Source organism: Lepeophtheirus salmonis, chromosome 1 (genome assembly GCF_016086655.4).
Source record: "Lepeophtheirus salmonis chromosome 1, UVic_Lsal_1.4, whole genome shotgun sequence".
Taxonomy (NCBI): domain Eukaryota; kingdom Metazoa; phylum Arthropoda; class Copepoda; order Siphonostomatoida; family Caligidae; genus Lepeophtheirus; species Lepeophtheirus salmonis.
This window is the reverse complement of record NC_052131.2, coordinates 15,166,715-15,192,413: the sequence shown is the minus strand read 5'-3', so window position 1 is coordinate 15,192,413 and position 25,699 is coordinate 15,166,715. Positions and strand designations below refer to the sequence as shown.

The 25,699-nt window shown below is 30.6% G+C and overlaps 3 protein-coding genes across 3 annotated transcripts; 1 reads left to right on the top strand and 2 right to left on the bottom strand.

Moving 5' to 3' along the window:
- Positions 1 to 212: 212 nt before the first annotated feature.
- LOC121117688 (uncharacterized) lies at positions 213 to 15,658 on the top strand. Its single transcript, XM_040712159.2, has 3 exons — positions 213 to 282; positions 13,113 to 13,372; positions 15,234 to 15,658. Exons 2-3 carry the CDS (start codon positions 13,115 to 13,117, stop codon positions 15,429 to 15,431), a joined length of 456 nt encoding a protein of 151 aa, XP_040568093.1. The 5' UTR covers positions 213 to 282; positions 13,113 to 13,114; the 3' UTR covers positions 15,432 to 15,658.
- A 24-nt stretch (positions 15,659 to 15,682) lies between these two features.
- On the bottom strand, positions 15,683 to 21,109 carry LOC121117656 (uncharacterized). The gene is made up of 5 exons (XM_040712111.2): positions 20,592 to 21,109; positions 20,365 to 20,508; positions 20,135 to 20,278; positions 19,891 to 20,049; positions 15,683 to 17,598 (listed from the first exon to the last, which is right to left on the bottom strand). Exons 1-5 carry the CDS (start codon positions 20,965 to 20,967, stop codon positions 15,734 to 15,736), a joined length of 2,688 nt encoding a protein of 895 aa, XP_040568045.1. The 5' UTR covers positions 20,968 to 21,109; the 3' UTR covers positions 15,683 to 15,733.
- A 142-nt stretch (positions 21,110 to 21,251) lies between these two features.
- Positions 21,252 to 25,152, bottom strand: Marf (Mitochondrial assembly regulatory factor). Its single transcript, XM_040712131.2, has 6 exons — positions 24,495 to 25,152; positions 24,161 to 24,418; positions 23,132 to 24,004; positions 22,740 to 23,069; positions 22,012 to 22,482; positions 21,252 to 21,711 (listed from the first exon to the last, which is right to left on the bottom strand). Exons 1-6 carry the CDS (start codon positions 24,642 to 24,644, stop codon positions 21,496 to 21,498), a joined length of 2,298 nt encoding a protein of 765 aa, XP_040568065.1. The 5' UTR covers positions 24,645 to 25,152; the 3' UTR covers positions 21,252 to 21,495.
- Between the last annotated feature and the right edge of the window lie 547 nt (positions 25,153 to 25,699).

Genomic DNA, 25,699 nt, shown 5'->3' with positions numbered 1-25,699 from the left:
CACGAAAAGCCACTTTAATATAATAAACAAGAACAAACCTTGCAGCTGCGTTGTCAAGGTGATCCAGCTCTGTTTAATTTTTATTATATATTTACATGTACTAATACTCGTATAAGAAAGGGAAACCGGGCAAGGAGAAAGATTTATTCTTTTTGTTTTTCTTAACTTTCTAAAGGAGTTGTGTATTGGTATAACTTATAAGTTGTAATACAATTTATTCCTTTTTTTTTTTTGTTTAAATTGAGTCATCAGTCGTAAAGAGTGTCTAATCTAGTAAACGAGGTAAGATCCTTTCCTTTCTAAAGCTTTTAAAAAAATATGAATACATAAACAATGACGATGAGATATTTATCAATCTTTTTGGAGTCATACATATATTTTTTGCATGCCTTAATATATAGAATGCCAATTGAATGTATATATTTTTGTTTGTATGTTATATTTATTTTATATGGGTTGAAATCTTTAGTTTTCCATCTATTTATATACATTCTTAGACTCATTTCCCAACACATTAAAAATCCATTAGATTTTGAAATATGGGCGGAAAACTATTTACAAAGGGCTTTCAGCCTATTTAAAAATAGTTTCAATATTGAGGTCATAAATAAAGAGAAATACTTGCACAAGATTAATTAGTCATTGATATCATTAATTTTAAACATTTTAATGAAAAAATCATTATAAAGTAAAAGTTTATTAAGTTTATGAACGAAATTTACAGTAGTAATTTAGATTAGTAAATTGCACATCCACCACAAGATAATGTGACCACCATACGGTCCGGATGTCAAAACAGTCGACATTTCTTTCTGATCGCACGAGAGGAGGGCCTTTCGTATCTGTCATCCGAAAGTTGAAGCCATGAAGGCCTTTGTCAACGAGGAGTGAGCTGCCATAAACCCGAACTTCATTCGCAATACTTGCAACTATTTTTGCAAGAGGCTTTTCCCAATCTATTAAGCCAGTGGTGGCCAAATAGAACAAATCAATTTGACATTGGCTATGTATCAGAAAAAAATTTATAAATATTTTTTGTTAAATGTGTATAATTAAGGAATGGCAGGCCATTTTATTTTTTCTTTCCAAATGTGTAAGTTTCAAGTTCCAAGTTCGTGTATCAAATTGAATACTCTTTTTTCATACATGTAGTCAATTTTTAGTTTCAGCAAAAGTTATATCGTAAAATTTATTTAAACTTATTTTAAAAAACAATGAGCTTTTTGGTAGCGTTCAAATGCTGAGGTAAAAACTACTAACTATAAAGTAATAACTGAATGAGACACGTGTAAAAAGTAAGAGTTAACTATTTGCTAAATAACGCTGCCATATAGCTTTAAAAATGTTTAAAATACGAGTATATAACTGGGGTATAGTTGTCACTGTTTTAGCCTCTACTTTGATATAAACTGTAATAATCAAGATACTTAGAGAAAGGGTATACACTGTATTTTCTTTGCTTTGGTATACTGTATAGTATACAAAGAAAATTTTGTGAAAAAAAGATTGAAAAGCACCCTTAATGTGTGTGGCGTAATAAGTATAAATCTTACAAATATAACAGAAGAAAGTCCGATGAGGATAGACTATCGCCGTAGGCATTGGATAAAACATAAGACTTAGAATGGGCACTCGGTAGAGGGCAAAACATCCACCTAAAATCAAATTGAGTTATGCATCTCGACTTGTTCTAAAGTTATGGTTGATCTGTAACTTTTGCCGTAATCCTGTAGACTAACAAACAAACAAAGACAAAAACATAACCTCCGTTCAACTTCGTTCGCAGAAGTAAACATAAAAATTTCAATATTAGAACAGAAAAAACGTGCATAAAACTGAAATTTACATAGGTTCACGTCAACAGTTGCTCCTCCACTTTATGATATACATATATAAACTTAAAAATCAAGAAAAAATAAACAAGAATATATATATATACGAGTATATGGGTCATTCCATGAGAAATTTTAACAGGGAAACGGATTTGACTCAAATTTGATATGTGGTGTTGTTGAGGGTAAACCAGCTCAGAAATATAGTATTGGATCTATAACTCGATCCAACTTTGAGTTCTGAGATCTTAAATATGAATTAAATAGCATTTTGATGAATTTGCGATTAGTGATATATCTTAAACCAAACAAATGAGAGGCAAGTATAAGAAATTATTGAAAAGCAATCAAATAACTAAAGAAAACTAAATGTATCATTTTTCAAAATTTGTGCTATAAAAAAAAATAATCATCTCATTTTTTGACCTTAAATATTTTAAGGTTAATGGTCTTGGTTTTTTTTGAAATTTTAACCTTCTTTAGATAGAGCACATATGAAAATGAAGTTATATCCATAAAAACCTCGTCCAAAAAAAAAGCCTGTGTAAGTCCATACGTATATTAATTATTTACGGTGATATCGCTTTTTTTAATTGGTACTACATATATTCTTTAATAGATCGTCCTGGTGTCAACATCTCTCTCAGAATGATGAATTCCGACCTACTTTTTGAGATTTTTTTAAAAGCAGGTTAACATAATAACATATATTATATATTCAAATTTAATTTTACAATATTTTGCTTGCACTAATTCTACTATAAATGTTGAAGGTTCTACTCTCTATACAAACAGTATATTTTCTCATCCCGAAATCATATAACAGACAACTGATTGTCAAGGGTTTTAATTTAGTAGTAACACAAGTCCCACTCCAGCCTTTTCGTCTCGCTCTACGAAGTGCCCATTGGGTACTCAACACATTCAATGTATTTATCTTTTTTCGCCATATCTGCTCCGTGGGGTTGAAAAAATGATGACTGATATACCTTGCCTGTAAGTATCAAGGCTATAATACGGCAACGAAATGTTCAATAACTATTCAAGGTTATGTTATATGTATCGAACTTTGAATCGATAAAATATATAAGTTTTTATTTATCCCTTTACTTTCAGATTAAATGAATGTCAATTTGTTTATATATGGATATTGATAAAATAATCAATATCCATATCGGCACTAACATTTTTGATATTTTAACATCGGTCCCTTTTGTCTAGCATCTTATATATATATATATACACATATAAGTCGGTGTTGAGTGTTATCACACTTGGAATCCAAAACGGACAAGCAGATATATCAGAAATTTAACAAGTAGACGAATAATATAACCAAGCATGTTCTCATCAACTTTTTTGGGCCTCTGACGTCATGAATGGACTATTCTTGACGAAAATAAAACCTGCTTTCACTTTTCTCATTCCTAAGCATTCTTCTTTTCTCTGTCTCTACCCTCTTCTCTTCTTCCTCTGTCTCTCTCTATATACATCCCTCTCTATCTTCTTATACCTTCATTTTTTGTTTATATTCCGCTCTATTCAACCCTACAACACGGGCACCCTCTGCCAGTCTTATATAGTCGTATATTTGTAAGTCCTCTGATTTCATAAAGGTCATCTTTTCTTCTGTGCATCCCCGTATTCAAGTCATCATTCAGAATGGAGGGGGACATATTTTATAAAAAATGTAGAAAATTATTGAATTATCAACTTTTGTTTCAAAAGTTTGCCATAAAAATAGCACAAGATAAAAATATATTGAAAATGGCTTGTAAAATTTTCTAATTATTGAGTACTTACCCTGTAATATACTGACATATTTTATATATATTACATTTGAATTAATTTATTTAACTGCGAATATTATTTACATTAAAATAATGAAAAATGGATTTCTCCAAAGAAAACTACTTATATTTAATTTACTAATATATTGTATTGTTATATTGAATTCTTTTGCATGTTTTACAATAAATATATTTATTTATCATGAAAATTATTTCATTACTAAATAATTGCATGATCAATGTCAAACAGAAATTACATTTATTTCTTGCGTCAATAATAATCGGATATGGAAAATAACTAGGGTTTGAAGGCCACACTATCTTGTAGTAGGTAAACCAACAGACGGGCTAGTGAAAGGTTGCCTGTATCCAGCCCATTTGGCTACGTAATGGCGTACCTAAATACTGCATATACTGGGGGGTCCATTAAAATATGATTACTCTCAATTTTAAACTTCAACAAGATATAATTTATTAATAAACAATAGGATTTCAACAAAATTAATAGGTAAGGAGATATGTTTGCCAGTTCGAGCAAAAGTGTCAAAAAAGAGTTCAAAAGACTCATTAAAAAGAGATGGATTTCTTTTATTCCTTGTGTCAAAAGTAGCCTCTCCACCCTCACCATGCACTATCCACAAACTTTTTGGTAGCTCTCTGGACAGTTTGGTGTGAAACCCATAACTCTCTTGCATATGCCTTATAGACTTGAGGGGATTGACCTGGACAGTTTCATTTAACTCCTCTGGATCCAGTATGGCCTTTTTGATAGAGCCCTTCTCCCTCTCTAACGTTTTGGATTTGTGACAGTAAAAGATGTCCATGGAGTCGTCCAACTGCTTAGAGACTTCTGTCGGGATTTTTCCAGCGTCAAGAAGTGCGCGAATGGAAATTCGTCTATCACGTTTAAGTGTCATTTTCTCAACTTGTACGTAAGCTAGGGAGTTCAGGCTTGTTTTGCTTTGTAACAATTGTTTATGCTTGAGTATATAGGAATATTAATTAATTATAATCTCTCAACTTTCATTAATTATTGAATTAGTTAGTGTTCAGATTTTAATGCACCATACACAGGTAAATATTGCGTTCAAATCAAAAATATAATCTTGTGCTAATTTAAATTACTACTCTGATTAATATGAGGCAAACAGAGCAACTTACTTACTAAAAAAAAAAAAACATAGAACTTATACCAGCTTAAAGATTTCCTTTCTTCCTATGGAACATTAATAATAATTGTTATATTAAAAGTTCAATTTTGAGTAGTACTTTTTATCAAGTATAAATTGTGTTTGACATGAAATACCTTATTTTTCTCCTCCAAAACTAGCCTTACTTTGAAAAAAATGTACTTTGATACTAGTCCTGTACTAATCTAAAAATAATCAAATATGTGTGCCTTTTCTAGGCTAGAAAATTTTCATATGCCTAGTAAAAAAATTGACAAGATATGTAGGCTTGTTTATTACTCCTAAAAATTACACAATATTTAAATTCCTTTTAGCCGGACATGTCCTCAGCCGAGGGGCCTAGGGACTTTTTTTTATCGTTATAAAATCTCTGATTTTAGGAAAGTCACATGGAACATCTTAAAAATAAATAGAAATAGAAAATATAATATAAATAAAAGAAGAAAAAACAAAACAAGATGCAAAATATTTTTTTAAAAACGTTAATACTTTATTCTCTAATTCATTAATCTCAAAATATTAACCCCTTTTCTCTAAACTAAGTGTCCTTTTGTTGCAAATCAAACTATGTCAACTATTAGTTATATACATAGTCATTTACTCTACATTTCATGACTAATGATTAGACTTGCAATTTTTGAGCTATTTTTTTTGGCAAAAATGAGAAGGAAAAAAAAGAGTACTAAATTTTGAAAAATGAGCACCAAAAATATCAAAATTGAGCAATTAAAAAAGCTTTTAAAAATGACAGTTTTAAAAGGATCATTTAAAATCATTTGTGTTGTTTTATATTTGTCATAATTTATTGATAAATTTTGCTATATTATATCTACAAATCAAAATTTTACAGTAATGGTAGTTTTATACATACTTAAAGACCGTTTAACGTCCATATTAGTAGTTGAAGCAAATTTGAAGCTAGCAAAATCTTGAAAAGTGTTGTTAGACAGATGCATTTGTTCATCACCACCACTGATTATAGGCCCTACCTTGTACACAAATGGAAGATCAGGATTTATTTGAATTAAAGAAGTTATTTTATCTGAATTACTTTCAGAAATTGTTTAATCCTTTTTTCAGCTTCAGAAAGTACACAGAGAACCATAATTGAGTTTCCCTTCTATTTCAAGATTTGTAATAGTTTCCGGTGAACATGAAAAATTAGTTTTTATGAAAGGCTTCTAAAGGCTGGATCTTCGAGAACTTGCTGGCAATTTTCAATGATGAGTGCATCTTTTTGATCCAATTCACAAACAATTTTATTTAACTCTTCAAAATAGGTTTTGTAGTACATGACAGCCGTGACCCTAAACAGATTCAAGTTAAATTGCACAGCATCCAATCAGACTTAGAATAAATTTAGTGTAATCATCCTTTTTTGCAAGATTTAAGGGGGATTATTCAATAATAATTTGGCGCCAAAATTCTACTTCCTCTAATTAGCTGTTGTCGGAAATATAGATTCCTCACATATTATGTAATCATAAGACTGATTGCATCATATACATAGTTTTCCCTCCAAAAAAAATAAGAGAGGTTTTGTGCAGGTGGATTTTCTCTCCAAAAATATGATCAAAGAATCAAAGCTATTGCGTAATCTAATTAGAATCCAAGTTTTCTCGATTTATTTAATACTAAACTAGAAAAATGAGCTATTTTCCCACAAAAAAAAGGGCAAAATGATCAATCTTACCAGATCGCTCACAAATCCTAAGTCTACTCATGAGATACAGTAATATCATGCCAGATAAGTTAAATATGCATATTCTAAAACTTATCAAGAAATATTCAGAGTTTGTACTTGATGAGAATGATCAATGTCTTTAATTTCAAAATGATTATTGCATCAGTGTCCTAACTTAATGGGAGACAGATTTGACTAATTGAAAGAGGGGCTTCAAAAAGGAAACTTGACCTTAGCTTTATTGAAATTATGCACCCGTAGTGCTGTAAGACCTAAGTGTATAGGTCTTTATTTAGGACTGAGTAATGGGATTTAGTCTATTCCCACTTCTGGGTCCTTAAAAAATCTATCCGTTGTGACCGCATTCAGAGTATTTTTCCTCTTTTTTTAACTTATTCCGTTATATTATAGAGCTAGCAGTAGTACCTGGCATTGATCGGAGTAATTAGGCTCGACTAACAGACAAACTTTGATTTAATAATATTGAAGAAGTCTCCCCAAGAAATCTTCTGGTTCACACTCAGAATACTTAGACCTTCTCTCCTCAAGAACGAAAGAATAATAATAACAGTTTGAGAGATATATATTTTTTTAATAGGATGTAATGAGCCAGGGAGTACTTTAGTCTCTAGAGCGCCCACTGCTTGTCGTTTACTTACTCACACACGTTGCTAAGCCTCATCTAAAGTTATAAACATTGTGTTATAGAATATATTTCATTTTACTTTTTTTATGAGCTCGTTTTTAAAAATGGGTCATCATCCGTCACAAAAATAAATAAATCAAGAACAGACAGACAAACTTAGCTCTATTAATAAAACACTAAATAAAAATATGGTAGTCTATGTTCGTATTATAATGAGAACAAGAATATTTTTGTAATATATACGAAAAAATCCAAGGATCGGTACAAGGACGGACAGTCCTAGGACTGAACTGAATAAATAAAAACTAAAAAGTCACTAGTCATAACAAATGAATTCATTCATTAATGTAAGCGTGAGTACTCAATGTATTAAACCTAAGAAATATCAAATATCGATATTTCTTAGAATTGACTCCGATACCACTAACACGATGCAGATATTGGAAATTTTGCCCGAGATATCAGTTTTCCAATTTTGATCCGGTATATCAACCCACATCTAATTCATATATATTCATTATAGATTATATTATATAGCACTGATCAGTGATATAGACTGAAGAAATTCACTCTCAAAAAACTCTTCAGAACCCTGCTATCGAACAAAAAAATGCTTGATGTGAAGTGTAATTAATAAAAATAATTATTAATGTCTTGCGAGTAAAATTCACCAATGATAATTCAAGCTTTATAAAGTAGCCGCACAAACATTCCCTAAGAAACTCGGCTTGTGGGCTTAAAAGCCGAGTATTACTCGGAACTCGTCAATTACTCGGGAGTAAATCCATACTCTTCTCCATGCTCACCTTTTTTTAATCATTTTTTAACACTTTTTGTCGTGTATTTTAATTAAATGACTGGTAAATCTAAACCCGTGTTTACTTTATGCATTAATGCAATACTTTTATTGCTTTATCTTTTTGTGTATGAACACGTTTGTGCTAAAACTAGTGTCTAATAGACCTCAAGAGAATATAGTCACCTTTTATTTTAATCCCTTGCCTAGTGTCTCCTTTACTCCTCACTGCCACCTCATCTAGGCGACGAGACATAATAGAAACAGTATTCTAATTATGTTAATTGTAATACACCACACTTTTTTATAGCATAAGTACAGCCGTATCAGAAGAAGAAAAAAAAGCTCTGAAATTTTGTAATAATAGTAATATTACGTTTTGACGTGACGTAAGAATGGTTGATGTTGGCCATTTTGGGGGCTGAAACAATGAAACCCCTTCTTTCATTAACCCTTTAAAGTCTATATATTGAAAATACCAAAATATTTTTTTTCCTCTTTATTTTCTGATATAGATCTAAAATGAATAAAAACTTCTTTACGTCTAAATTTTTCTAGAATTTTCGGTTATTTTTCTTGACAACATTCGGCATACTACATTTATATTTTTATTTATTATGATTTTTAATCAAACAATTTCTCTCTCTTATAAGGCACATCCTTACATTGCATTTTGTGCACATCATTCTCGTAAACACATTTATGCATTATTTGCATCTTCTTTTTTTATAACATTAGGTGGGTGATAAAGGGTTGTATCTTCACGAGGTGTGTAAGACAGAATCTATCATAACAGGGAATCCAGGACGACCAAGACAAAGATTAGTAACGTGGAGGAATAAGGACAAAGGTAGATTTAAATCTCCTTCATTTTCTGTATCACCATTGATTATTTCTGGTCCTGGATCCTCTAAATAAAACTATAAAATATAGTTTTATACTCATTAACATTAGTCATCATAAATCAATTTTAATTAGCCTAATTAAGACTGTAATAATTAAATAATAATAGCAAAAATATTCAATTGTCTTAGAGATACTTTAAGTTTAACTAAACTAATTCAAATGGTAAACTATGTATATGTATACTATTATATATATACTACTCTACATATAATAATGATGTCAGGCCATTTATACCATAGGAATAAAACATAGTACTTTACATATACATCATATTAAATAGTAATATGAAGGGGAAGAGGGGAAGGAGAGAAGAAGATCCTTTGATCCTTAGTCCATACACAACATTAAGTCTGTCAAATCTTATTGAATCCACAGGATGAAAACTGTTGACTTGGTTTGTTTTTCTGGGATTCAATAGATCGTCTTCTTCGTCAAGGGCTTTTTTAGTGTGACCTATGTGGTGCATGTCATGCTTTAAATCGAATTAAGAAATATTCATTTCGTTAAAAGTTGGTAAAAGTTCTACGGTATAATAATCATGCATTTACAACTGAAAGATCAAGAAGGTAATAACAAATTCTCATATACCATTCATTTTATTGATATATTTCTTGATTATATTCTATATATTTTGAAGAGCATATCCCATTAAAGATCAACTATGAAATTGTAGTAATATGAATACACTTATTGTCAAACCATTTCAATAACCCCAGAATATTTTTTTCAATTTCAACTCTATAATCAAAACTTTCTCTTCATTTTTTCTTCAAATCTTTGTCTTACATGATTTTAAAATGCCTTATCCAATTTTCCCGTATCTTGGCTGGACTTAGGATTCCATTTTTCTTCAGAGATTTTGCCAACTCTATTGAAGCAATACAACAATTTATATTTACGATGCTGTACAATATTTGCTGAGAGGGTCATTTAAAATTCTGAAGAAAGTCCTAATCCATTGTCAGTTTTTGGAGCCCTAATCCTAACCTTGCCACTGTACAGCTCAAAGTCATAAATGCCCCCCACTTTAACCAGCTCAAGAGATAATCTTATATCCCCATTTATGTTGGCTTTTTGGGTTGTACTTCTTGAGTGAGTATTCCAGTATTAATGGCCTTTTCCAATACATTCTATAACTTGGTAATCTCAGATTCACTCAAACACTTATTACGCCCTTTCATACTTTTCTGCATGGAACTCTCAATTTTTAATAAAAATATGGATTCTATACAAATGCAGAGTTCATATTAGTGAGCAATACCAAATATATACACAAAATTAAATAATATACCAAATGTAAGCATCCGGCAACAGAAAATATAAAGGAAATATCAGTATGATAAAACAACCCAGTGCTATACAAAATATGGTAAATATATTGATAGCAATTAAAAGTTATAAAAAATAAATAAAAATAGTAATGTGTACATACATTAATATACCCTTTTTAAATGTTGAAACAAAAGGATCTGAAGAACTCTGAATAAAAATAAATAATTTAAAAAAATCGATTAAATGTGCCTTTGTCTCATTTATGGTTAACACGACAAAAGTACATCCTAACAAACTTTATGTCTGTATGTCATTTAGTATCTAAAACTTCAGTACTTTATGTGGTTTTTCTTAACATAACTATTTAATGTTTATTTCTTCGCTAATGAGAACATGCAATCAGGAGTCCTTGAAGTAGTCTTAGCTATTGTCATTTAACTCCTTAGTAGCAAACTTTATTTCCTACTACATTCAAATATATTCCAAATCTGATTTAACATTTGTATTTGCTCATTAAATTTCTTGCGGAGTTATAGAAGAATGAAGGATTAAAGTCGGAGTAACTAATGTATATTTCCTAGCCAGATATGATGTGAGCCTTTTGTTTATTTTCTTGCTTGCAGCTAATCTTATATAGCGTTATAACAGCTAAGCAGCTCTCCTCTAAAACATTTTTCAAATTGTCAGGGTGTCTTCTTTTTTTTTACATGCCCAAAATATACACAATTTTTATCAATATACAAAGTCATATAGATAGAATTGAATAAAACATAACTCAGAAAGGGAAAACGGTATTACTTTATTTTCTAAAGCTGTTTTTATTATTACTTAATTTTTGATGACAGCCCATCTAAGTATAAATTAATAACTATTGAAAATAACTAATGAAATACAAAGAGTAACATGCGGGTTTGCTCGGGAGTTCTCAGTGTAAGTCTTTTTTGGACTAGGAGTAGAATTAAGAATAGAATTCAGAGTAATTTCTGTCCATGTCTTTGCTCTATAGGAAATAGGATTTGTGTTATTTTTTTACAACTTACAGCTGCTTGTAGCAGATATAATAAAACGACATAACAGCTAAGCTACTCTCCTCCCAAACATTATTCAAATTATCAGGGTGAACGCGTTAACTTTATGTTTCTCTTATTTTTATATGCAGGAGGGAAATACATTAAGCATAGAGTTGGCATATTTGTAATAAAAAATTACTTTCAATTATTCTTACAGAAATCATTTTATTTTATTTTAATTATTAAATTGAAAAATAATTTTACTTTGTCTTTTAAAATATTAATGATGGATTTGGGAGATTATTCTGACCATAATTAAACTTAAGAATCAATAATTAATTATTCTTAAATTAAATAAAATTTGTGAGTATTGGAGCATACTCACAAATTTTATTTAATTTAAGAATAATTAATTATTGATTCTTAAGTTTAATTAACTTTGGTCCCTTGAATCTTCTCACTTTCACGTTTTCCCAAATGATAGAATTTTATGCCCGCATAACATTTTGAAATGGATTTAATTAGTGTTAAATATATGGGTTGATTCAGAACATGAATCAAAGACATTATTAATAGATTGAAAGACCTAATTATTATCCTTAAAACTGATATTTTTTTACAATGGCTATGCAACTAATACTATAAAATTGTTGGAGCTTATAAGAGGCCGAAAATACAATGTTTTCGATTGTTTTGGCCAACTATCTTTTTTTTCTCGTCTGCTGTCGTAAGTAAAAGAATTTCCATAGAAATTGCTCTATATCATCACTCTATGTATTTTATCTCCATTTGTTCTAATGAAAGAAGTACGAATCACTTAATTATCCGTTACCAATTATAATATCATCAGACATGATGGATTATTCATATTGCGCAAGACTCATAGATTGAAGAACAAGAATTAGTATAATATATAGAAAAAACTAAGGCAACTGAAAGTTTGAGGGCCTGAAACCTACCCATAGAGTTGACCTCAACCAGACGAAACGCAATTAACCTAAATTAGATAATTACACGAGTGTCGAATAATTTTTTTAAATATATTTCTGCGGGCAATAAATATGTACTTATATTTATTCAATAGTTAAATTAATTGATTCAATTAAATATTGACAAAGGAATTTGCATTAATATTTGTTTTACAAGTAAACGAAGTTGGAGCTGGATTCTCATTCGAACATGAAATGAATAAATATATATAGTTGTAATATTCATATTCTTTGATAAATATAACTGAAAGCCATTATTACAAATGTAGTTACATATTCAAATATCATTGAATCATAGTAAAATAATACAAATAAAAATTCGTTCAAAGATCCTATAAGCCACTTGTTATGGTTCTCATAACTTGGCTTGATATCCATTGGAAGTATGAAATCACAATCCTAGATATCCAAATCTGAGGATTCGATTCCTTTGAGTAACTTCGTAATACAGGCTGTATTGTTCTCTTTGGACAAGAAATAAGGTTTATGAAGAGATAAAGACCATCTTTCTATTGCAATTTTAAATTGTTCCAACTGTACTGAGCTTTACAGTTTTCCTCACGCTCTCCAACGATCCGACTTTTGACTACCTCCCCGAATTTTCTCTGATTTGTCTCGCCACAGTCAACCTCCTCTTCTTCTTAAACATCCTGGATCATAACCAAGTGAAAATTACTGCTCTTGCTTAATATTATGTTAATGCTTGTTCGTCAATCCATGAGTCTTGCACAATATGAATAATCCATCATGTCTAATGATATTATAATTGATAACAGAGGGTGATTAGCACTTCTTTCATTCGAACTGCTGTCGTGTTTGTTAATTTTTCTATCATCCTAGCAAATAATTTATATTATATTGTATATTGATGATAGGTATTACATCAGTTTAAAATAGTCTTCTAATTTTTTTCACTTAGTCACTTTTCTACTTTTTTCCCTTGTCATTTTTTCCTAAAATCTACACAATAATATGTATACTCTTTTCTCTTTTTTAGGAATGACCATGTCTAAAAATGAAGATAAAGAATCCATAGATAAGCCCTTCAAGATTTCAACAGCTTTACTTCAAATCAATACAAGCAATACTGGACGCAAGCCCCATCTGAAGAAAAGTAGTACTCCTAAAAAGCGAATATGTACACCCCAAGAGCGCGAAAATCAACAAAGAATTGATAGAGAAAATCGTATACTTTTGAGAAAGATTTTGGAACAACATCATGGAGCTAAACGAAGAAGTTCTTCCGTTCCACCTTCTGTATGTATTTTATAATTATTGGCCTTTCGAATCTTTTAATTTTGTATATAGTTACTATTTATAGAAAATATTGGGTCCATAATATGTGAAAGAAAAGACAAGTGTCAATTTGAGGGATAATGGTTAGGCTGGAGACAAATGCTCTCTAAATCAGGCAGGAATTACAATATGATTTTTATAAACGTCCAATTGTTTTTATTTTTTCTTATAAATTGAAATAAACTTTGATTCTTGTTTAATGCTCATTTGTTGTATAAAAGCATTTCAACATATGCTATTTAAGAAAAATTAAATCCAATAATTAATTAATTTTTATCCATGGGCCAGTGACCATGGATTATTATAATAGGGGGAAAATAGTCTGTCAGTTGAAAAATTTGAATGATATATTCAATGACTTAAAAAAATTATATATCTATCTTTAAATTTCATATTTAAATCGAGAAAAAAAAATTGACCTTTTATTAAAAATAAAATCCTCTTTGAAATAATATAAAAAAATATCATATTTTAAAAAGAGTCATTAAATGAAAAACAGTTTATTAAAGAGGCTTGACCTTTCTAAAAAATAAATTCCAAAAATAATTTAAAATGTTATGTTCTAAAAAAAACGAATGGTCGTTGGATAAATATTACCAAAAAAAAAATATTAAGAAAATACTTTTTTGGAAGAAAAATAAAAGGACTATTTTTTTGTTTTCACCAAATAAGTCATTAAAGTCGGGGAAAAATAGAATATCAGACAAAAAATTTGAAGAAAAAAAATTCAACACCCCTACCCACAAAAAATAGTAATAACAGAGGCCCTGTTTATTTGTTCTGTATGAAAACCAGATATCGCATGAATTTATAAAAAGTACAAGAGTTGCCTGGACAAAAATGTAAAAAGAAGCATTTTTCGAGCAAAAAAGGACCCTATTGTAGATATATGTACTTATATGGCGCTTACATAATGTCACAGTAAAAATAAATAATGAAAAGAAAGAAACAACATGTTGGAGGCATTCAGCAGATATATTTACCTCCGCAACGAAGTTGAACGGAGACTATGATTTTGCTTGTTTGTTATTACCTGGATTACGACATAAGATACTGATCAATTTTGATCAAGCTTGGCACAAAGGTTATTATGGTTCAGTAAGAGGCCATTCAATTTTGAGTAGTCAAGGTAACACAAAACGTACAAAATACATGATTTACCATAACTTTGGAAAAAAATGAGATACATAAATCAATTTCATTTTAAGCTGAGGTTTTGTGCTCTATCGAGACTCCATTCTAGTAAATTCTATCTAAATAAAATTTCAAATATATTTTAAGGAAAATGTATTTAATGACATAAAAAAGGGAGAAAAAATAAAATATCTATAAAGAGTGCAAATTGATGGCAGAGAAGAACAGTAATATTTGAATAAAATCAAACCAATGGCTAGAATTTCACAACTAAATCTATTATTTTATGGCATCAAATTGCATTCAACGATAATATAAGTGTGGCAAAACACTTTATATAGGATATATAGATAAAATTCCAAAAATTAAATTTCAATTATTAAATTTTTTGGGGAAAAATTTCAAAAATTCATTCCTATTCATAGAAAATTTAATTTTTTTGAAAAAAAAATTTGAAATATTAAATTTGCAAAAAAAAAAAACAATCAAATATTACATTTTCCAATAAATAAAAAAATCCTTAATTTGGGAGAGGGCTACAGCCTTTCCAGCACACCCTCTGCGGACGCCCCAAATATATATAACTCATATTTTTGAATTTTCATTCTTTCAAAAGAGTATTTACATTGTAATCCTACTACCCTACTTCATGATGCATGACTTATGACTTATTAATTATTTTTTACAGAGTCTCAATCCGGGATGTATTCATACTTTTGAACCAAGAATACCACAAGTTATAATGACGAGTAATCAAATTAATGCAGAAAAAAGGCGACAAAAGAGGGACTATGAAAATCTCTTACTTCTCCAGAAAATTCAAAATGCTAAACCATCTACTTCCATCGCAGATTCTTTTAAGAAAACGGGGAAAAGAATAAAGTGAACTTTAATTTACCTTCAATAAAATAATAATAGTAAAATAATATGCACAATGATCCTCAGCAACTCATCCTCAACGAAATGCATTTAAAAATGTGAAAAAAAAATCTTATTTCATAATCTTAGATATGTACAATGTACATATTGTCCTATATGTTCCCGTATTTTCCTACTGAACAATCCCAATGTATGTACGTATTTATATGAAATATTAATATATTCAATACTTGATTTCCTACTTTACCCAAAAATGAATTATTATTAGAGATTTTTATATTTGATAAAAACTAAGAAGCAAAAACAAAACTATTCCGATGGTACATGCTTCACTTGTGCCACAGTTATTATATCTGAAACTCTAACAGATTTGGGTTCAGATTCTGCCATGGATTCATTTATTGAGGCTGTAAGAGAAACTTCCTTCTTAGAAGCATGTTGTTCGGAAGATGGATCTGACTCTGGGTCTAACTGAGTCAATATGGTCGTTCGAACTCTTTTCTCCATAATTTCATGTGTCTCAACTCCAAACATACTCAAATCCTTTAGAGGATCATAATGACTCCTTTTTGCATTTCCCAGGTATTTGGCTGTAGGACAACCTGGAATTAAGGATTCAGTCGTTTTATATTTTTTGCTCAATGTTTTTGATTTCATTTTATGAGCGGGTTCATTTGTCGTGATGTAATCTAATTTCTTCTCTACTAAAACTTGTCGATTGACAATTATTCTATTTCCATCCATGGTACTAGAAGTGTTAACTTTAGTCATATTAACATCAGTATCTCTCAATGATTTTTCTGGTACTTCATGAATGGTTGGTGGTGGCATGACCTTGATTGCAGTTGAATCCAGCAAACGAGCAGAAAGTTTTACATTTCCTCCTTTACTGTAAGAAGAAGACACTTCATGTGCATAGTCTCCACATCCTACTAGATGATGGTCATGATTAATTCTTGGATGCCCAGGAATACTAGTTGTCTCCCCATAGGGTTTCATAACACTAGAGAAAACAGGAGAAGGCGTATGAAAGGAACATTCGGAGGAATGACGACTCATCTGCGAGTCTTCTGAAGAATTATCAGATATTACTACTAAAGTTTGTGCAGCAGATTCAGGGACATCAAGAGATGTTTTTTCCAAATATTCTTCATTTCCCTGAGATACTCTTTTCATTGGGGACAAATCAGCAATTTTCCTTGTAGGACTCTTATATTTAAGCTCTGAGGTCTTTCTATGACTTTTATATTCAGTCTTAATATCTTTTGCAGGACTTTGGTATTCGGCAGTGGTATCTTTTTCAGGACTTTTGTATTTAGTTGTGGTATCTTTTCCAGGGCTTTTGTATTCGTTCGTGGTATCTTTTCCAGGACTTATGCTTTCGGCCGTGCTATCTTTTCCAGGACTTATGCTTTCGGCCGTGGTATCTTTTCCAGGACTTATGTTTTCGGTCGTGATTTCTTTTCCTGGAATCTTTTTCTTTTTTTTAAGTTTATTTTTTATGAAATTTCGAAAGGATCTTATACATAAATTTTCTTTCTTGGTTTTGCCAGCCACAGGGGGACTTGCCTTCTTAGCTGTTTTTTCAACTTTGATATCCATAAAAAATGCATCTTCAACATCTTCAGGGGGTCTTTGTTCGTAAGCACATTTCCATTTAGAATCTATTGTTCTTTTGTTTAATATAGTTTCTAATTGATCATTCCTACTTCTGTGAACTTGCTTAACTGAAGTGAGGTCATTAGAATGATTTAGTCTATCTTTAGAATGATTAATGCTCTTTGAACTTTTAGTGCGGGACTCAGTGTATTCAACATCAGGAATATTATTCAAGTCAATCTCACTTTTATTGCTCGGAGTACTGATTTTATTATGACTACTTAGAATTTCTGAACCAGAAACTTTATAACTCCCAATCACTGGACTTTTACTTTTCAAGGAGAACCTACTAGATTTTACACTAGTAGAAGATTTATTACTTCTTGAATCATAGATACTGACAGTAGGACTCCTACTTTTTGGGCTACGACTTCTTCTACTTCTTGGATTTGATTGAGTAGACCAAGACTTATTTTTTAAGATGGAACGAATTGATACACTTTCTTCTCCTGATTCTGTAATTTCAGAGTTGTGAGACTCTCCCAATACCACATTTGATTCCGACACAATATCGCCTTAAAAACAATTAAATAATGATATTTACTAGTTTTGGGTTTCAATCTAGAAATTTTTGATCTGTCTGAAACTGAAATAATTCGATCTAAGTTCGGCTTGTACCTTTATTATAGTAAAATTCGTTATACACTCTATACAAAAAAAAGGAACTTGCTCGGTTTCCTTTTTTTTTCAGGAAATGTTATGTACAAGTTACAACTTGTATAAGCAAATTGTACAAGTTTCAATTTCTTCGTCTTAAAATGTATTATTTAATTACAAAATGGGTCATTCTAATTATCAACTATTAATGGATACTATCATTTCGTTTCGATCTATTAAAATTACATGCTTATTACTTATTTATGAGTAATATAACTGTGGGCATTTAAAATTTATAATGTGCCACAGAATACTAATATTTTTGTAGTGTCGTGTCAGTTCTAATTTATTCGGTTCAGTCCAGTCTTAAGACCAGTCTTATCAGTCCTTAAGACCTTCGGTCTGTTGGACCGTTAGAAATATAACTGATTTAAAAAAGAAGAAATTAAGTTGAGGGACGTCATCAATGACCAAAATTTATAAGTTTTAGGACTGATATGCAGGACTGAACTGACCTTCAGTCCTAAATAAGATCGGCCCAACACAATATTTTGTTAATTTTTACTAATATTAGTAAATACACCGTTAGGCATTAATAGATCGATCATCCATGAAATATTCAAATATTGCATTATCATCATCTAAAAGTTCTGTAAATCGGTCATTTAAAGTTATTCATTTTATTTTGAGGTTGCAACAAGTACCATTTTTCTATACAAGTTACCACTTAATAAATAAATAAATAAAAATTTAATATATATGTTACGGGCAATCTGGAAAATCGGACAATTTGCACATTACCCGGGCAATCTATAAAATTTCTAATAGAGTAGTCAATTTACTTTTTCTTACATTGTCAGGTAAAATAATTTTGGAAAATTGGATTTTTAAAAAATTCATTGCAAGCAATTTCATCATTAAGGATTTGACAAGGATCCAATTGCATTGCAAGCAATTTGATAGTCGTGTCCATTTTAATTGAAATTTATACAGTATTCGGACAATCAAACTCATTTATGCTCCAAAGGTGGGGCACTACCCACCGCCACTGCTTCCCTGAGCATCAAAGACCCTTTCAAAATCCCATTTTCTAAGATATTTATAACAATAAACTAAAAAAATTGCAAAATTCACGATTTTCCACATTGCCCGAAACATATATATGAAATAGTTTTATTTTAATTATATCAATGTGATGAAAGTGGTCGTCTTTAGTTTATATTGAAAACATATAAATTAGTATCATTCATTCTTAGCTACTTCATTGATTCATACTCATTCAAATTCAAGTTAGAAGAATAAAAATTTGTAGTATCTAATTCATTAATTTCCTATATCAAAAGGTAAAAATTCATTTTGGAATGTGCATGTTAAAAAAAAGAGACCTAAAATCAACAGGGTGGCCCTGACAATTTGAAGAATGGTTTGACAGAGAGAAAGAATAATCCTCATAACGTTTTATTAGATCAGCTACAATCACCTGTGACACGAGAGGAAGGAGAAAATGATATAAACAAAGATATTTGCTAGAATATCGATCGCCAATTCTACACTGAGTCTAACAAGGAATAACAATTATAACTCTGCAAAAATATTCAACGTTACTCTTCGTCTTTTATGACCACATAAGAAACAAACATGTTTTTAATATGATTGAATCTATTTAGGAAAGGATGTTAACTACTCAGGAATTAAATAATAATGACAACTGCTAAGGAAAACAAAATTCCTTTTTTATATTACTAATTAAAAATTAACAGGTCAGCTAAAAAACATACCGGATTTACGTCATTGCGTAAATGAATTTTATACTTTTTTCTATACTTTTTTATGTTACAGCATATTTAATATCTAGTCGAGTTTAGGCTAAAAAAGTTCTTAGTATAGAAAGAGAGAGAGAGAAAATAAAGGAATAATAATTAGAAAGAGAAAGGGGTGATGATAGATTTAATTAAAGTGCCCTTATTTACCTAAAAAAACCATAGTGTTCTTTTTGCGACCGATCAAGACATATTTAATTGTTTAGACCGAATTTTATTATGCCGGTACAAACACAACTTCGATCGAATTAGTTCAGTCTAACATAAATGATGCGGTCACTACCACCGATCGAAGTTTTCAAGGACGAGGTCCAACAATAATACTTATTCAGAATAAAAACAAAAGTTCGTGTTTTTAGAATGAACCTTAAATCATAATTATCTACTCACTTTCATCGGTTTGAACTCCAATAGCCTTAAATGCTAAAGGTTTCTCAATATTCTGATTTTCGATATGATCCGGTCCCTCTATTACATGAATAGGATCCACTTGAATTGCTTTACTAATTGAAGTCGAAACCACGTGTGCATTGGATTTAACAATATCACCTTAAAACAATTTGAAAATGATATTTACTTTGAATAAAAGACAAAATTGTCTAGTTTTTAGAATGACCTATCAACATCAACTCACTTGCTTCGGATTCAACCCTCACAGGCTCCTCAATATTTAGATTTTCGATATGATCCGGTCCCTCTATTACATGAATAGGATCCACTTGAATTGCTTTACTAATTGAGGTCGAAACCACGTGTGCAGGGGATTTAACAATATCGCCTTAAAAACAATTTGAAAATGATATTTACTTTTAATAAAAGTCAAAATTGTGTAGTTTTTAGAATGACCTATCAACATCAACTCACTTGCTTCGGATTCAACCCTCACAGGTTCCTCAATATTTTGATTTTCGATATGATCCGGCCTCTTGATGGCATGACTTGGATCAACTTGAATTGTTTTACTAATTGAAGTCGAACCCCCGTGTGCATCAGATTTAAAAATATCCCCTTGAAACAATTGGATAATGATATTTACATTGAATAAAAACTTAAAGTCGAGTTTTGAGAATGACCTACAAGTATTAACTCACTTGCTTCGGTTTGAACTCTCACAGGCTTAGATGTAAAAGGTACCATTCTATTTTTAAATTCGACATGACCCATTCCCTTCATGACATGACTAGGATCCACTTGAATTGCTTTACTAATTGAAGTCGAAACTACTTGTGTATTTGTACATGGTCCCACTCCAGGTAAATACGAGAAACTCTGTTGTTTCTTTACTCTTCGTTCGGCATCAGGATCGCCTTCATCAAAAGTTTTATAACAAACCTGTGTGTTGGACGATACAGTTGTAACAAGCACCTTACCCTCCATTTGGTAAGGTGATATCGGTACACTAAGATTTAACATAGAACATTCTTCAGGATTTTGAAAAGTCTTCTCTTCATTTATTAAAGAAGACATGTTTATTACCAATGACTAAAATATACCTAAATAAAAAACTTGCATTGTTTTGCTTTTCATTTTAAAGTTTTTTCTTTCTCAAAAAAATAACAATTCTAAGATTAGCGATTTAAATTTGTAATTAATTAATATCAGATAAAAATAAAGCAAGGTCATATTCAGGAAAAAGTATCATTAGTCATTACTATGTAAACATAAACAGAATAGGTAAGGAATCCATAATAGTGCTAAGCCATTTTTTCGTATAATTTATGAAGTATTTAAATGTTAATAACTTAATATAATTTATTCAATTCATTAATTTATATTTCACATAGAGTTAGTCATGTACTAGGATAGTTCTACATTTAAGACGGTCATAAGTTATTAGAAAATTCATTGAGACTAGAGTTTAATGCCAGAAGATATAAGAAAATTATTTCCGGAGTGTTCTTCTCAAAAAAATTAAAATATATGATTAAATATTTTATTTATTACAATCCAGATTAAGAATAAATAGTCCAATATCTGAGTTGAAAGCTATTTGAACTATGAGCCTTTACCATTCAAAAAGGTTTTTTCAAAAAGTTCTAATTCTCCACGGATGTATGAGGCTTTATTTTTGAGAACTTTACTTTCTTCGGCAGTAGCATTCAGGTTTTTTAATACTTCATCTACATGCTTAATATCTTCATTAATATCACAGACTGTTTCATCAACAAGATGGCAAAGACGAGCAAAAGTGGATGATAATTCTTGTTGAACCTGAAAAAAAGACATGAGATGTTAATACCAGTGTATTACTAATAATTATTATGGTTAGAAAATACTATTAAGTTTAAATAAGTTTTCTAGTTAGAAAAAAAACTAGATAAATTAACAAAAAATGTATATTCATATATTTTTTACATAAAAACAGGGGAAAAGATTAATATGGACTAACTCCATATAAAAAGTATTTATTAAAAATTATGAATTTTAATCAAATGAAGTTCAAGTTAAAACTTTAATTTTTAACATACTGGTTAATTACTTTCTACAATTAATAACTAAGCTATTAATTACCTGATGGGAACAATTTGCGGAAGTCATATCAACTATTAACCTAAATTTCCGTGCAGCATGATACACATACTGTCTTTTGAACTCTCGGGCCTGAGCCTGTGCTGTCCAGGTAAGTCTCTCGTATCCATATAGACCTCCATAAAGAGCACCAGTTAAAGCAATTGCTCTCCACCCAACAGTTTTTAATATAAAACCACCGAGTAGAAGAGAACCCATTGCGCCATGTGAAGATACAGAAGCTACCGCTACTTTAGCCAAAAATGAAAGACTTGCATCATCAGAAGGATCATTATTATAAGATGAGTAAAACTCTCGAGGTGGAACACTATCAAGACTACGAGAACGCGAAATAGTTTTAGAATATGAATGATGCACGTTGGTTGAGTGCTGTTTTGGGCTATTTGAAAAAAGCCCAGAAAGCTTATTGATTAGGGATTTGAAACCGAGACTGAACCTGAAGCGAATGTCTTCCTGAAAGATTAAGTTACAGGAAATTAATGATAAATATAAAAAAATATATATAATTATCTGTTTTAAAAGGGTAATGCTCTTTACACTATTATGATCATCCTTTTAGTGAACATATATATTTAATATTAAATGGGTAATCATTAACCAGATTGCTTACTAAGATAATAAATATAAAAATGTCAAAATTAAGGATAAATGATATTATAAATACATGTCTTGTATATAATTAAATATGTAAGTTATTAAAGATAAATTACCTGAAAATCAGAACAAAGATTTTCACAATTTAGATGATATAAAACTTCAAAAGTTTCTCTCCTTGGAAGAATATTCCGAGAAAATTGTTGTCGCTCTTTAGGCAACAAGCGTGTCATTCGATCTATCATTTCTTGTTGATGTTTCTCAATATTCATTTGTAAATCAGTTGAGAGGCGTGACTTGAGATTAGATCCCACTCCTGATTCTAGGTATTTGTTCAACTGAGTTTTGTATACATTGAGTACAGTAGGATCTGAATGAAATGGATGTTCAAACTCGTCAACTAAGACGGAGAGCTTTTGAATTTCTTCATTCATCGCTTTGCCAACCTTAGTATTTTAAACACAAACCAATGAATAAAATGAAATAATTTTTAATTATCACGAATTACCTTGTATTCAATATCTTCCGTAAAAAATGAAATCCTTTCCTTAACTTCAGAAGTTAAAATTTGTAGCTGATTTTGAATGAAGCATTTTCGATCTAATAACTTTTTCCTCTCTAAAGACTGTGCATCTAAATTGGCTAACGATTGGGACTGAATATTTCCCATCAATTTAAGTATTGAATCGATTACTGAGACTCCTCCACGAGTATGAGTAGCAAATTTAGTTTTAACAGCAGTTTCAGAGAGACAAGATGTAAACTTCTTTTCAAAATTTTGAAACTCTAAGTAACGTGGGAAAAAATCATCCGTAGAAATGGAAGGAGATACACCTCGATCTTCACAAGATCGAGCTTGAATTGCCTCTTTTGCCGAAATGAAAAATATACGATCCTCAGCTTCAGCTCGGGTAGAACATACACCAAGTTCATCACAAAGAAATTTTATAGCTCTATTGGTATGTTGGGCCTTCACTTGTTCCTGTTTCTCTTCTCCAGCAAAAGCATCTGATCTATTATGCAGGATAAAGATATTGGGCTTTGAAAACCTTTCCGAAACTTTATGGAAAAACTTCTTTTCCGTAATCATGAGAGTTGACTCAGCATTTGCAACCAAAACAAAAACATCAGAGTCCTGACAATATTTGTCTATCCATTCATCCAAATCCGCTTCAACATCAATACCCGGAGAATCTATGACAACCACTTCACTACCTAACATTGGACAATTTTTGGATGGCCAAAAAAGGCGTACTTTTGCGTTGGGATCTAATGATTCCGTGGATAAAGCGTTAGCGAGTTGTGAAATGGAGTCACATTTTTTGTGCTCATCAGAGTCTTCAGTTAGGATGTAGCTCGAACCATCAGGACTTGCCTCTACCTACAAAGTATATTAAAGAATCAAGGATCATATGGGTATTTGTATTCTTGACTTTATAAAGGTCTATTGCACTATTTAATGTATAATGAACATTTTCCCTCATATATGTTTCAAATACTCTGTATTTGAATCCACGTAATTCAATGGATGCCCTACTTGTAAAAAACATGAAGTTGTATGACCAATGCCTGTAGGTAATATGCGATCTCTTAAAAGAGCGTTGATGGTCGTACTCTTTCCGTTGGATGTCCGCCCGAAGAACACAACCTTCATATGATCTCTTCGCAAAACTACTCGAATTCCATTCACTTTAATCTTGTTATCTTTTAAAATATCAGATGCCATTTCCTTCATTTCAAGCTCATCCGGGACCCGATCAATCAACTCATCCACTTTTCCAACATAATCATCTAACTGTAATGTAAAAAAATCTCTATCTAATTAGTAATTAGTAATCAACACATTAGCAACTTCCAAATAAATGTATTACGTCTTTGTAAATTTCGTTTATTTTCCTCTTGGCTTTGACGAAACGCTGAAGATTTTCATCACTAGTTGAAGGACTTTTGGTCGAGGAGTATCCATAGTCCACTGTCGGTCGAGAATCCAAAATTGTATTCGACATCACGGACGTGATCATGAGAGTAAGAAAAATAGGAACGGGCTTTATGTTTTTTGCGTATGACCATCTACGTCACTGGATGAATGTATGGCTACTTTTCATCCTCTAATTCTGCTTAGCTTCAATAAATATTCCCAACTTTACTTAGCGATATATGAATGAATAATTAATCGATGGTAGATGCTGCTCATATCATGCACTCATCAAATAATAGTCATTCATCCATTCATTACATTCATACGTTCAGATAGATCAGTCGAGTCCTGATGAGCTTGATAATAATATCAACTTATGATCCTAGGTACTTCATTCAAATTAATAACCCGCTTATCTACTCCATCCAAGGGGATGGAATGTCAGAAAATTATTCCCATAGATTTGGATAATTATTAAAAAGTAATGCTATATCAAGTATTGTAATGGTCTTACACTACATAGTGATAGTACTTATAATTAAGGCATTGCTTTATAGTTATGTAATTTTTATGTCTTGTTGACTAATTTTAAGTTAAATAAATAATTATTAGCCTTAAAATAATAATAATTCCTGCTGTATTCTCACATACGGAATACCAAAAAATATAAATAAAACTAAAAATATAAATATAACCATGATATAAATTTAAAAAACCACTAAAACGTTAAATTACAACTATGACTCCCAATAATAAGTTTTATCTACTTTATATAAGAATGAAGAACTCTTTTGCATACTGTTCGGAACTTTTTATAAATTAATTAAATCTCCGGTTTTCTGTTGGACAAGAAGTTGGAAATCGACTATAATTAAATACAAGGAAAGAACAAAAAAAATATTTTTTTAATATATATGAATTTATTGATACATTATTCTTAAATTTGATAATATGAAACATTTACTCAATAATTCTCTTTAAAAAGATAATTATCGCCAATGTGATGTTACTTATAATCGTCCTTTTTGCTCTGCAAATATAAGATTTTAAAATTTTGTCCGGAGCGAATTTAAATTTAAAAAAAATCTCTTGTTTGAGAGAAGTAACTCCTGATGATGAAAATAAAATTTTCTAAAACAATAATCAAAGTTTATTCAT

Bases quoted from the DNA above. Each gene is read 5' to 3' on its own strand.
- LOC121117688 (XM_040712159.2), top strand. From the start codon at position 13,115: ATGACCATGTCTAAAAATGAAGATAAAGAATCCATAGATAAGCCCTTC. The intron at 13,373-15,233 runs GTATGTATTTTA...TATTTTTTACAG, and splicing joins GTTCTTCCGTTCCACCTTCT to AGTCTCAATCCGGGATGTAT.
- LOC121117656 (XM_040712111.2), bottom strand. From the start codon at position 20,967: ATGTCTTCTTTAATAAATGAAGAGAAGACTTTTCAAAATCCTGAAGAA. The intron at 20,509-20,591 runs GTGAGTTAATAC...AATTGTTTCAAG, and splicing joins GAGAGTTCAAACCGAAGCAA to GGGATATTTTTAAATCTGAT. The intron at 20,279-20,364 runs GTGAGTTGATGT...ATTGTTTTTAAG, and splicing joins GAGGGTTGAATCCGAAGCAA to GCGATATTGTTAAATCCCCT.
- Marf (XM_040712131.2), bottom strand. From the start codon at position 24,644: ATGATCACGTCCGTGATGTCGAATACAATTTTGGATTCTCGACCGACA. The intron at 24,005-24,160 runs GTAGGGCATCCA...TATACTTTGTAG, and splicing joins CAACTTCATGTTTTTTACAA to GTAGAGGCAAGTCCTGATGG. The intron at 21,712-22,011 runs GTAATTAATAGC...TCTTTTTTTCAG, and splicing joins CCGCAAATTGTTCCCATCAG to GTTCAACAAGAATTATCATC.